The 12,639-nt window shown below is 40.5% G+C and overlaps 1 protein-coding gene across 4 annotated transcripts; it reads left to right on the plus strand.

The window, feature by feature from the left end:
• Positions 1-732: 732 nt before the first annotated feature.
• LOC100694918 (GTPase IMAP family member 8-like) lies at positions 733-10,617 on the plus strand. 4 transcript variants are annotated; one of them, XM_019365424.2, is made up of 6 exons: positions 745-793; positions 992-1,057; positions 1,918-1,995; positions 2,461-2,516; positions 6,608-7,837; positions 7,930-10,617. In XM_019365424.2, the coding sequence occupies exons 4-6, from the start codon at positions 2,498-2,500 to the stop codon at positions 9,483-9,485; spliced, it is 2,805 nt and encodes a 934-aa protein (XP_019220969.1). In that variant the 5' UTR covers positions 745-793; positions 992-1,057; positions 1,918-1,995; positions 2,461-2,497; the 3' UTR covers positions 9,486-10,617. The 4 variants fall into 4 exon arrangements, with proteins under 4 accessions (XP_019220971.1, XP_003459718.2, XP_019220969.1 ...); XM_019365425.2 differs by lacking the exon at positions 745-793 and adding an exon at positions 799-886; XM_019365426.2 differs by lacking the exon at positions 992-1,057 and having other exon boundaries at positions 733-793; positions 4,088-7,837.
• The last annotated feature ends 2,022 nt before the right edge of the window (positions 10,618-12,639 follow it).

The raw sequence follows: 12,639 nt of genomic DNA on the forward strand, positions 1-12,639 counted from the left end.
AACAAACTCTGGCCTAGTGAGTTACAATGAGGAAATGAAAGAACAACAATTTCTCCCAGCTGTTTTTGTTTCGTGCTTTCTTCTTTCCAAGATATTTAATTCTTGTAGATTTTAAACCCTGTAATATTTTTGGGGTGGCTGTAGCTCAGGCAGTAGAGCAAGTCACCTACTCAACCAAAATGTTGGTGTTTTGAGTCCAGACTGCTTCAGTCTTCATGCCAAAATCTTTGGGTAAGGTCTTGATGCTTAGGCTCAAACATCTGGGTAAGTAAATCCCAAAGAGTTGATTCTGTTCATCTGGATGTTTTCAGTGGGAGAAACGTTTCGTCACTCAGTGACTTCTTCAGTCTCAGCTGACGGCAGCTTTCCTCAACCTTATAAAAAGGACATTTGCATAATAACTGAAACCAGCACCATTGAATTAACAATGGAACCATTACTGATCAAAGCCCACTGATTCAAAACACCACGTCTCAGTAGCTTTTACTCCCCAAAACTCACTAATTTCTTTGTTTCAGTGTATTGATTGTTGCAAAACATTTTTTGATGACTTCTTCACGTTCTTTACAAAGAGGACTTTAACCATTAGGGGAAAAACATGATCAGAGCACAGATATGGTGGGATTTAACATCTTGATGTCTGAGTCCATGTTTCTCAACTGAAAAACAAGCTAGTGTTACCTGACACATTTTTTTCCAAACCACACCCAGTCCACATATTTCACAGGCAGACAGGAGTTTTTTTACTTTCACTTTAGCCATCTTGGTGTGAGGACACAACTGATTTCAGCAGGTAAGTAATACCGAGATACCTAAATGCCTTTACCGAAAGAAAACATGGGAAACTACTGACATAAATACAACTCTCAATGTGACGGAATAAGTGGTGATTTTTTTTTTTTTGTTTGATCTCAGCTGACATTTCAGATTACTTCTAGCAATTTATATAAGCATTTTTGTAAAATTCTTATATGATTACATATTTTTATAGAGAACATGTCATTCCACCTCCAGAACCAGATGTTTCATGACATTCAGTCACTACTGGTTACAAAAGGTAACCTTCTGTGTAATCATAAATTATATACTTCTGCATAGTTTTCAGGTTTTATTTTGTTTGTATTTATTGTCCTGGTCCTGGGTCTGTGACCCAGTGAGTTGCACTGTTTATTATTTATTTCCCTCATGTTATTGCTGTCTGTATTTCTAGGTCCTAGTTTTGATCCCTTTGCTCCTCATGTTATTCTGTGCTTCCTCTGTTCTGCGTCTTGTCTTCCCTGCCTGTGTGTTCCAGTGTAGTCAGGTCTCTGTGTAAAGCCCGTGTCTCTGAGTCTGTGTGTGTTGAGTCTCCTGTTTTATTGTGAAGGTCTGTGTCTCATGTATTCTGTTTTGCTTCCTTCTCTGGTCTTGCCCAATTAGTTCCAGCTGTGTTGCCACCTGTTCCTCATTCCTTCATGTTTCTGCTCTTGTATTTGTAGTACAGTCATCTCGTTCTCATCGCTGGTCCGTCTGTGACGTCTCCTGGAGTCTCCCTGTGTTTCCTCTGTTTAGGTTCCCCTTAGTTTCTGTGTATGCCATTCTCTGCTCCTGCTGTATCCTGCTCACCTTAAATAAAGCTCACTTGCATCATAAACTGTGCCTCCATTTTGGGTCCTCTATCATAACTCCACACATCTGCCGCCACAGTTGTGACATTTGTATATATTTTTTCTTAAATATAGTTTGAATTTTGAATACGTTTTGTAAAATATGTTCATCAATTGGTAAATATGGTAAATATGCAATGGAAATGTGTTTCAAACATAAAAAACAGCTATAAACACTTTGATCTTTGTAGCACTCACAGTTTGTATTAAAACTTTACATTTGGAGAAATATCACCATGTAAAACACTTTTATCTTTTTTTATTAATCCAGGCACAGCTCTACTGTAATTCACACCTTTTGCACTGTCAAGTTAATCTTGGTGTAAGGAGACATTGGAGACATCAGCAGGTGAGTGAACTAGAATGAAAGCAAATTCTTCCAAATTAAATGTAATGTAGAGGAAATAATTGTACAAAGTAATACTAAGGGGCAATGCACAGGTGATTTTTTTTTTTGTGAGTTTGGAAAAATAAACACCAAATCACAGTTATTAGTATTTAAATTAAGTGATAGGTACGGAAGAAGCAGAAGCTTGTGATTTATGCATAATCATCATTAATATTAACATAATATTAAGAGTTCATATGTCTGTGAAGGTTCTCAGTCATCCAGGTCATCGTAGTCTAAGGAGCTTGGAAAGAAAAGCGTCTGGACTTCTTTAAGTTGCTTGAAGATGTTCATATAAAAATGACATCATAGTTAAGGTTAAAGATTCTGTTTGGTTAGAAGGATTAACTTTCTACAGTCGCCTTGCTTTGGAGTGTGTATTTGTCAGTGTTGTGTTTATAGCATCAAACACTTTCTCTTCTACAGGTCAACCAGTCTATGGTGTTTTCAGCAGAGTGACATCATGGCCTTTTCAGAATCTGGTGAGTCCAGCCAAACTTCACTGAGATAACACACTATGCTGACACTTTGAAAATATTTCACAAGCACTTAGACAAAAAGAGTTTAATATCAACATCTTTATGGGCTTGTGCACGAGTAACCACACAAGCTGGGTACAGCTTCACGGTCAACAAAACGTCTGGGGCATAGTGACTGTGGGGATTATCTAGAACCTCCAGACTAGGAAGCACTAACCCACCCGCAACGTCATTTCCCAACAACACGCAAGGTTAGCAAGGTTGGGCATACTGCGATGGGAAAAAATCCCGCAACAAGTTCTGATTTTATATAAACCCGGTGAACTGGTCTGGGAGCCATCTCTATTCCACGCAGTACAACGTTAAAAACACATGCAGTCTGCTGAGATAGTAAAACACTAGAAAGAATTAGTCTGAGAACCTCCAGTGTCTCTAAATATGCACACTGGTTTCAGGTCAGTGTTTCTATCAGTAAGTGGGACCAAACCATCAAAGATGAACGGTTCAAAATAAGGTCCCGGCACCTCACCACCACAACCACGCACCTCAGGATGGGATGCTGCTTTCACAAAGGCAATACCTTTAGTTTGCTGAGAATTTAATGCTTTGTACTTCAGGTCCAAACAGTTTGCAATGACATGTCCCGGTTTATAACAACAGGAACATTCATGACTCTCTTTTGAACCTAAAGTTTTAGCCATGCCTGCCTGCTGCACAGCACTGAGCCATGACTTCTCATTAACTGTGAAAAAGGACTTATGGGTGAGCGCATACTCATCGGCAAGAACAGCTGCAGTTGCTAAAGTGTTTACTTTCTGCTCATTCAAGTGTAAAACTACACTCTCTGGAAGGCACTTTTTAAAGTCTTCCAGTGACATCAATTCACGCAGTGATTAATAATCATTGGTTTTTAACGCAGAGCACCACTTGTCAAAAAGGATCCCTTTTCCCTGGTAAACTTCACATATGTTTGGGAGGGAAGTTTCCTCTGTTGCCGAAACTTCTGCCTGTATGCTTCAGGGACCAATTCATAGGCCTGAAAAACAGCCGATTTTACACTGGAATAATTCAAACTGTCCTGTAAAGGAAGTGTGGCCACCACCTTCTGGGCTTTGCCAGTCAGTTTACATTGCAATAAAAGGGGCCAGATATCACTAGGCCACTGCAAAGTGGGGGCAGAACCTGGAAGATCAGCAGAGACAGATGAGGCTTGTGGCTGAGACTCCAGCTTATGCAGCCTCACTGCTTTATCTGCTTCTATCTCCAAGCAACAGATCTCGAGCTCTAGCTGAGCTCGCCTGACCTGGGCCTTCTCCTGGGCCTCCAAATGGAGCCGTATCAGTCGCACCTTTAACCGGGCCCCCAATCCATGCTTCTGAACTTCCAGAGGAGAGGTGATCATAGCCAGGGAGCACAGGTTCTCTCTCTCACAAATGGAATTCTCCTGATGGGGGAAAAGGAGATCCCGGACGAGCCCCTACTTATGTTACGACCCCCTCTGCTAGGGAACAGGGAGGAGTAACATACATAACCCCTCACACAGGAAACTAAATGAGGGAAATTTTTTATTGCAGAGGCACTGTAGGGGTCTGGTGCAGTGTGTCGGGCAGCAGCCAGGAACAAGGCCCTGGCGGACTAACCCCCTGCTTCCAGGACAAGAAATTGGGACATGGAATGTTCCTCTCTGGTGAGAAGGAGCCTGAGTTAGTGTGTGAGGTTGAGAGGCACCGAATAGATATAATTGGCCTCAACACACAGCTTGGGCTCTGGAACCAGTCTCCTGGAGAATGGATGGACTCTGTCTCCAGCTGGAGATGCCCTTGGTGGGAGGTAGCAGGCCAAGGTGGGTATCCTAGTATCCCCTCGGCTTGCTGCCTATATGTTGGGGTTTTTTCCCGTGGACAAGAGGGTTTGTTCCCTGCGCCTTCGGGTCGGGGAATGGGTCCTGACTGTCATCTGCACATATGCACTGAATGACGAGTACCCAGCCTTCTTGGAGTCCTTGGGTAAGATGCTCCACCTGGGGACTCTGTTGTCCTACTGGGAGACTTCAATGGTCATGTGGGCAACGACAGTGAGACCTGGAGGGGCGTGATTGGGTAGAGCAGCCTCCCGGATCTAAATCCGAGTGGTGTGTTTGTTTTTTTTCTTTCTTTCTTTCTTTTTTAAAAATAAAAATAAAATTAAACAAAAATTCTTAAATTCTGTTAAAATGACAATCAGTCTAATGGAAACAGTTTCATGGATTCTTAGTTTACATTTAAAAGCACTTAATGAAATGAATTAAGTCATTTTCCAGTTGTTCTGCAGGTTGTTCCAAGCACAGGGTGCTAAATGCACGAAAGCTCTTTTGACAAATTCAGTTCTGGCAAATGGAATAGAAAGCACCAAGTAACCTTCTTGTGGATGAAGAGGATAACGACCAGCATGCTTCATTGCAAGCTGGGAACATATATAAGAAGGCAGCAATCCCAGTATTGCCATATAAATAAAACTGCATAGTGAGAGTTCCTCCTACTTGCCAAAGCAGGCCATCCTACCTGAGAGTAGAACTCACAGTGGTGAGTCTGAAATTTACGGTTAGTGATGAACATCAGATCAACCAGTATCAACCATTTGAAGACATTGAGCAGCAGAAGCATTCATATATAGAATATCCCCATAATCCAGCACAGGTAAAAATGTTGAAGCAACAACTTTGTATTAAAAGGAAAACCCATATATGTATACGTGTGAACAAACTCTATTATATTACCCTGAAGAGTGGTTACTGATGGAATTGTTTGGGTCCATTTCCTTGATTTAGAAAACAACATTAGCTTTGTTTTGTCTGAATTGAGAACAAGTTTAAGCTAAAGTAATGAGTGCTGGACAGCAGAAAAGGTTTTCTGCAAGAAGTCAATGTCTTGGACAAGAGTTGAACCACAGCTGTAAATAAATGTGTCATCAGCGCAGAAGTGCAATTTTGCATCTAGCACATTTAGACCAAGATTGTTTATGTAAATGATAAATAGAAGGGGACCTAATACAGAACCCTGTGACACTCTGTTTATTTCTTGGACTTCTGTGCAAATCCCATTTTGTCCATAACGAGTACCATGTTCGAACACAGGTGTTTCCATAAGTGCACATGGCACCAGGATGCCCTAGGTCACGGGTCGATGATGGATTTTGTAAATGTATCACTGGACCTGTGGCCATATGTTCTGGACTCTTTGGTAAAGAGTTGGGCTGAGATATCAGCTGATCACAACCTGGTGGTGAGTCGAATCACACGGACAGACCAAGCACACCTAAAACGACAGTGAAGGTGCGCTGCGAATGCCTGGCAAAGGCTCCAGTCCATGAGATCTTCAACTCACAGCTGTGGCATGTGGAGCGTCGGAGGCAACAAGTCAGACTCCTAGTGGGAAATGGCCTCCAGTTTGCCTGTAACAGGCCGTGGCCTAGTGTGAGCAGTGGGGATGAGAATCAACATTTTCCACCATGTTCCTCAGTCGGAAAAGGATGGAGTGCCCACTCTGGGTCATGGATGAGATCCTGTCCCAGGTGGTGGATTTTACGTATCTTTAAGTCTTTTTCACGAGTGACAGGAGAAGGAAGCGGGATATCGAGAGACAGATTGGTGCTGCAGCTGAAGTGATATGGATGCTGTACCAGTCCATCGTGTTGTAGAGACAGCTCAGTGTAAAAGGGGGAAAAAAGGAAAAAAGCAAAAAAGAGTTTGCAGCCTTACACCAAATTGCACAACTGTCGACAAATGGGGTGTGTCACATTGAACTGACTGTGCCTGTATTTTGAAAACTACCCACACCTAACTGTAACTGGGGACTGCATTTAGTAAATACAGTCCATAGTTTCTCACACACACACACACACACACACACACACACACTGCGACAACATGGTGAGAGATGGGTGGATCAGATGACAGTGAGATAATGTTCAAATATGATAGCGGTTGTTAGGTATAGTAAGAAATATTTTAAAGAACATTTTGTGGTCTATTTAGTTATTGAAAACGATGTAATGAAATGTGGTGAATGGGAGGGTGATGGAAATATGTGTGTTGTCATTATGATAATTTTTTTCAGCACATGAACTCAGAATAATGCTGTTTGGAAAAAGTGATGACAAGAAATCAGCCCTGGAAAACATCATCATTGGAAAGAAAAGATCCATTGTGTCTAAAGTCCTTGGAGGAAAGCAATGTCACGCTGCCTCTGGAGAGTGGAACGGGAAACCGTTAACAGTAGTCAAAACTCCCGACATCTTCAGTCTGCCTGTGGAAGCGCTGTTTAAAGAGATGAAGAGCTGTGTGAGTCTCTGTCCTCCTGGACCAAACGTTCTGCTGCTGTTAGTGAAACCTGATTTCACTGAAGAGGACAGAAAAACTCTGAACTTGGTCCTCAGTGTGTTTGGTCAAGATGCATTTAAGCACTCCATGGTCATCCTGACACATAATGAGAGAAAGAGTAATTCAGTGGAAAGACTCATCAAACACTGTGATCACAGGCAGAGATATATCAGTTTTGACAAAAAAGACATTTCCATATCTTACTTAGAGTTGATGGATAGAATAAATCAAATAGTGAGTAAAAACTGGGGAAAATATCTCATGTTAAAAGAAGAGGCTAAACCCAAGACAGTGAAGTCCAGTCTGAACCTGGTTCTGTGTGGGAGGAGAGGAGCAGTGAAGACGTCAGCAGCCAAGGCCATTTTAGGTCAGACTGAGCTTCATTCAGTCTCCAACTCATCAGAGTGTGTTAAACATCAGGGAGAGGTGTGTGGACGTTGGGTTTCCCTGGTGGAGCTGCCTGCCTTGTATGGAAAACCTCAGGAGGCAGTGATGGAGGAATCATTCAAGTGTATCTCCCTCTGTCAGGCAATCCATGCCTTCATCCTGGTCCTACCTGTGGCTCCCCTCACTGATGAAGACAAGAGAGAGTTGGAGATCATCCAGGAAACATTCAGCTCTCGAGTCAATGACTTCACCATGATTCTGTTCACTGTGGACTCAGATCCTACAGATCCAGCTGTTGGTAACTTTTTCAAGGAAAACCAGGACATCCAGAAGCTCCTTCAGACCTTCAGACAGAGACATGTGGTTCTCAATATCAAGGCTAAACAGCAGAGGGATAGTTTAGAGACCATGCTTCAGACTGTGGATAAAATGAGCCTGTCTGAAAAGAGCATGGGCAAACCACACTGTTATACAGCTATAATCTTTCTACATGCACAAATGGAGAAAGTCTTACAACAAGAGCAAATCATTAAGATCCATCAAGATGAAGCTAGGAAATTGAAGATGAACATGATCACTGGTAAGCACAAATATTTTTCTCAGTCTGATGTCCTACAGTCTTGACATAACAACCTAAAATAATAAATATAAAACTTTATGTTCATGTTTTAGGTGGTGAAGGTGGAGAACAGGACTCAGACTGTCTCAGGATTGTGCTGATTGGGAAGACTGGCTGTGGAAAGAGCTCTACAGGAAACACCATTTTAGGAACAGATGAGTTTAAAGCTGCATCAAGTCAAATATCAGTTACACAAAAATGTCAGAAAGTACACGGTGAGGTGGACGGTCGTCCTGTTGTTGTGGTCGACACTCCTGGTCTGTTTGACACAAGTTTGTCCAATGAAGACATTCAAGAGGAGATGGTGAAATGCATCAGCCTCCTGGCTCCAGGACCACATGTCTTCCTGCTGGTGATACAGGTTGGCAGGTTCACAGAAGAGGAGAAAGAGACACTGAAGCTCATCAAGCAATTCTTTGGGAAAGATTCAGAAAAGTTCACCATTGTTCTTTTAACCAGAGGAGACGATCTGGAGCGTCAGGGAGAGTCTATTGATGATTACATCAAGAACAAATGTCACAGTTCCTTTCAGAAGCTGATCTCTGACTGTGGAAGAAGATACCATGTGTTCAATAACTCTGAGAAACAAAACCAAAAACAGGTCACTGAATTGATAGCAAAGATTGACACCATGGTGAAGGACAATGGAGGCATCTACTTCACCAATCAGATGCTGCAAGAGGCTGAAACTGCGATACAGATGAAAATGGAGAGCATCCTAAAGAAGAAGGAAGAAGAGATTCAGAGAAAATACAATGAAGAAATGGAAGCCATTAAAGAAACCATGGAAAAAGAGAGAAAACAAATGGAACAGGAGAGACAAGAAAAAGCCAAAGAACTCCAGGAAATGGAGGCGAAAATTAGGTTCGAACAAGAGAGGAGAAGAAAAGAAGAACAAATTAGAAATGAACAAGAAATCAATAAGAAAAAGGAAGTAGAAAAACATCGAGAGAATTTTAACAAACAGATTGAAATTGTGGATAAACAAATTCAGTCAGAAAAAGAGGAAAAGAAAAATGTGGACAGAAAGCTGGAAGAAAGCAGAGAACAGCTGAGAAAACAACAAGAAGAGTGGGAGAAAGAACAGAAAGAGTGGTGGGAGAAACAACGACAAGAAGAAGAGAAGAGACGAGAGGAAGAGCAAAAAATCAAAGAGCTTGAAGAAAAGTACAAACAAGAAAAGCAAATATATGAAAATAAACTTAAGGAGGATCAACTCAGAAGAGAACAGGAGGAAAAAGAGAAGAAAGAACTGGAGGAGAAACATAAGAAATCCCTGGAGGAGATGAAGAAAAAGCATGAAGAGGACGCCAGAAAGGCAGCTGAAAATGCCAATGAATCCCAAAAGAAACTTGTGGAGGAATTAGCTTATCAGAAGAAAGAATATCAGAAGGAAATGAATGAGTTACTGAAACATGTCATCAAAAGGAATTCCAGTTATTACAAGATCAAGAGATTACTGGAAAAACAGGAAAATGAAATGAAGAAAGTGAAGGATGAGGATAAAAAAGAGGAACTCCAGGAAACACATGAAAAAGAATTAGTTACGCTTATGCAAGAAATCTTATCAGAAGAGATCAATGACACATCAGCCTGCAGCGTTATGTGATAAGAAATGAACAGTCTCAGATGCTTCATTTTATGTCATTAAAAACAAAACAAAAAGAAATCAGTACTTCTTAAAAGTTCTGTATACTTCCCCATATTTTGCAGCACATAGAAAACACTTGACTGGAGATTCATTGTTTTCTAAAGCTTAATACAGGGATGAGTGGAAGTAATGGTCTGTTCTTCCCATTTAAACTTTCTTTTCCAATAAATACATAAAAACAACCTAACAATATGAGGGTATGTTACAGAACTCCATTTGTTAGCTTACAAAAACACTAAAGACAAGTTATTATACAAGCACTTCTTTACATAATTATGTAATTTATTTCTGTCACCAATGCAATGAACAATCACAGCAGATGAGAAGAATTTATTATCTCAACACAAATCTCTGACGTCAGATGCAGCCAGGTCACAAAATGATCCGAAAAGGGGAAAAATTGAATTATAACAGTAAAAACAGTCAATAAAAAAATCACAGTGGATCGTTATTTGATTATTACAGTAAACAATGGGGCAGAAAGCTGTAATACAGTTTTGTGTGATCATAATGAGTTGTTAAGTAACAATATGTTCATTTATAATCATTATTATTTTCATAAATTTATGTTTGATTAGTGAAGAAGGCAATTTATCATAAATGTATGAATAAACAGGTGACAGGAAAACGTCTTTAGTTTTGGTCATTAGAGACAGTTTGGTTTACTTTCAGTAAAAAAAGATTTTTATGACTTGAATGAAATTGAATGTTTAGATATAAGTCATTCTATTCTCTCTGTGACCTTTAAATTACAAATATTACAGCATTAACTTAATTTTTAATATATATTAATATCACTTAAATCAATCGCATATTGTAATAAAAATCCCTTTAATGCTTTGATTTTTTTCTTTGATTATTGATTCTACAATATGTTTTGTTGTTTCATAATGAATGACATAACAGAGCCTGATTTTAATGATATGTCGTTTGCTTGTTTCATATGTGTTCTTTGATTTTACTTCAGTTCTTGTCTGTGGTTCAGTGTGGACTGTTGTTAAACGGTGAAGTCCAAAGTTACTTTTTTCAGTAACTTCATGTCTTTCTTGATGTTTCATCAAAGTAAACATTGAATTAATATCTCCACCTACACTGATGTATGTTTTCCATTTTAACTCCCAGATTAGTGATGATTGGTTTAACAAACTGTGTCAAAGAAACAAGATCCATAGTTGTGGTCTAAGAAAAGCCACCAAAAACCGTCACTTCTGTTTTCTGCTCATTAAAATGCAAAAAGCCCAAAGACATCCAGGCCTTTATTTCATCAAGACACCTGAGCAGGGAGTCTACTGAGAAACCATTTATCTTTTTAATGAATCCTCGAGTCATCGGCATAACAATGGAACACAATTCCATGGTTCCTGTGTGGTGGCAGATTTCTTTATCCTATTTATTGTTCACAAATTTTAATCATATCACATTAGTAATAGTAATATCAGTCTGTGAAGATTCTCAGTCATCCAGGTCATCGTAGTCAAAGGAGCTTGCCCTCTGGACCCAGTGGAGATGGTGAGTGAAGGGAGAACGGCGGCTAAGCTGTTATCACTGTTGGACAACATCTCCCACCCCATGCAGGAGACTCAGCACTGCACTGAGCAGCTCCTTCTGTGGCTGCAGCACCCACGGTGTGGGACGGAGAGATTTCGCAGGTCTTTCCTCCCCACTGCTGTCAGACTCCACAACAAAGACTTTAACTGATCAAACAAACACATCCACACGTGTGCAATAACACTAATGTGCAATATTCCTTTCTGGCATCGTTGTATTTTTACTCAGTTGTATATAACATTTGTATTCTATTTTTATCCTATTGTATATTTTATTCTATTTTATTTTTCCTGTATATAGTATTTTATTTTACTTTATTCTATTCTGTACAGTTGTGTACTGTATTTATTCTTATTGTATTATAATTTTTGCTTCATAACTTTTGCACTGTCTACTTCCTGCTGTGACAAAACATGTGGGACTAATAAAGGTTATCTTATCTTAAGTTGCTTGAAGACGTTTCATCCGAGAAGCTTCTTCAGTTCTAAGGTCAACTGGTGGAGAGTCCCAGATTTAAAGCCAGTGGGAGTTTCCCCCTAAAAATGGACAAAAGGTTCTTTTGTCCCTCTACTGGTCTCACTATGATGACCTGGATGACTGAGAACCTTCACAGACATATTGCTGTACATTTTGGGAGGAACGCCCTTCAACTGGTGCGGGTGTATGAAAGGGAATCAAGGAAACTGGCGGATTATAGGAACCATCTCCGTTTCAACCTAAGATGCAGACAAAGCAGAGTTGTTCCTAAGAGCTTGCGCCTTGGATCCACTGTCAGGGGATACAGAGCGGACTTGATTCTACAGAGAGCACAAAATCACATTTTAAGTGAAAGGATAAGACAGGTCCATTTCACTATAGATGCCCTCCAGAGCAAGATTAGCTAGACTCTGCATGAACTGGAAAAACCCTTCTACCCTCTCCAATCTTAGAAGAGGTTTACAAGTTTGTGGACAAGGCTCAGTGGGACCAACACTCTAAAGGAAAAGAAAGACAACGCAGGAAATTTCAACTTTGCTTTCAAAAACACTCACTCCTCATTCTGAACCCACACAACTCAGAGAAGAACATACACCTGAGGACAGTCAGGAAAAATGGGTAAAGAACTTTTCAGACCTGAATCTCACTGAACCTGAAAAGAAAGTATTAGCCAAAGGACTCAATTTTGCCATTTCTCTGCAACAGTTGCCCATAGTGGACCTCGTCACAGCCACAGAAACGCCATACAGATTAATAAATTATCACAGACAGAAGCAGAACAGATCAGGATGAAAGTCTCAGCCACCCTCTCCAGTGCCAAAGTCCCTCCGTCTAACCTCACATTACAAGAAAAGAAGGCCGTCGCCTCCCTGAGCAAAGACCACAACATCACTATTTTACCAGCTGATAAGGGAAGGTGCACCGTGCAACACAACGTGCAACACAACGGATTACCACACAAAGATCACTACTCTCCTCGGTGACAACAATACCTATGAAGCCTTAAAGCGAGACCCCACAAGCAGCTACAAAAAGAAAGTTATAGCTTGCCTTCAAGACCTTGAAAGGGATAAAATCATTGGTGGGG

The sequence above is a fragment of the Oreochromis niloticus genome, linkage group LG12 (genome assembly GCF_001858045.2).
Source record: "Oreochromis niloticus isolate F11D_XX linkage group LG12, O_niloticus_UMD_NMBU, whole genome shotgun sequence".
Taxonomy (NCBI): Eukaryota; Metazoa; Chordata; class Actinopteri; order Cichliformes; family Cichlidae; genus Oreochromis; species Oreochromis niloticus.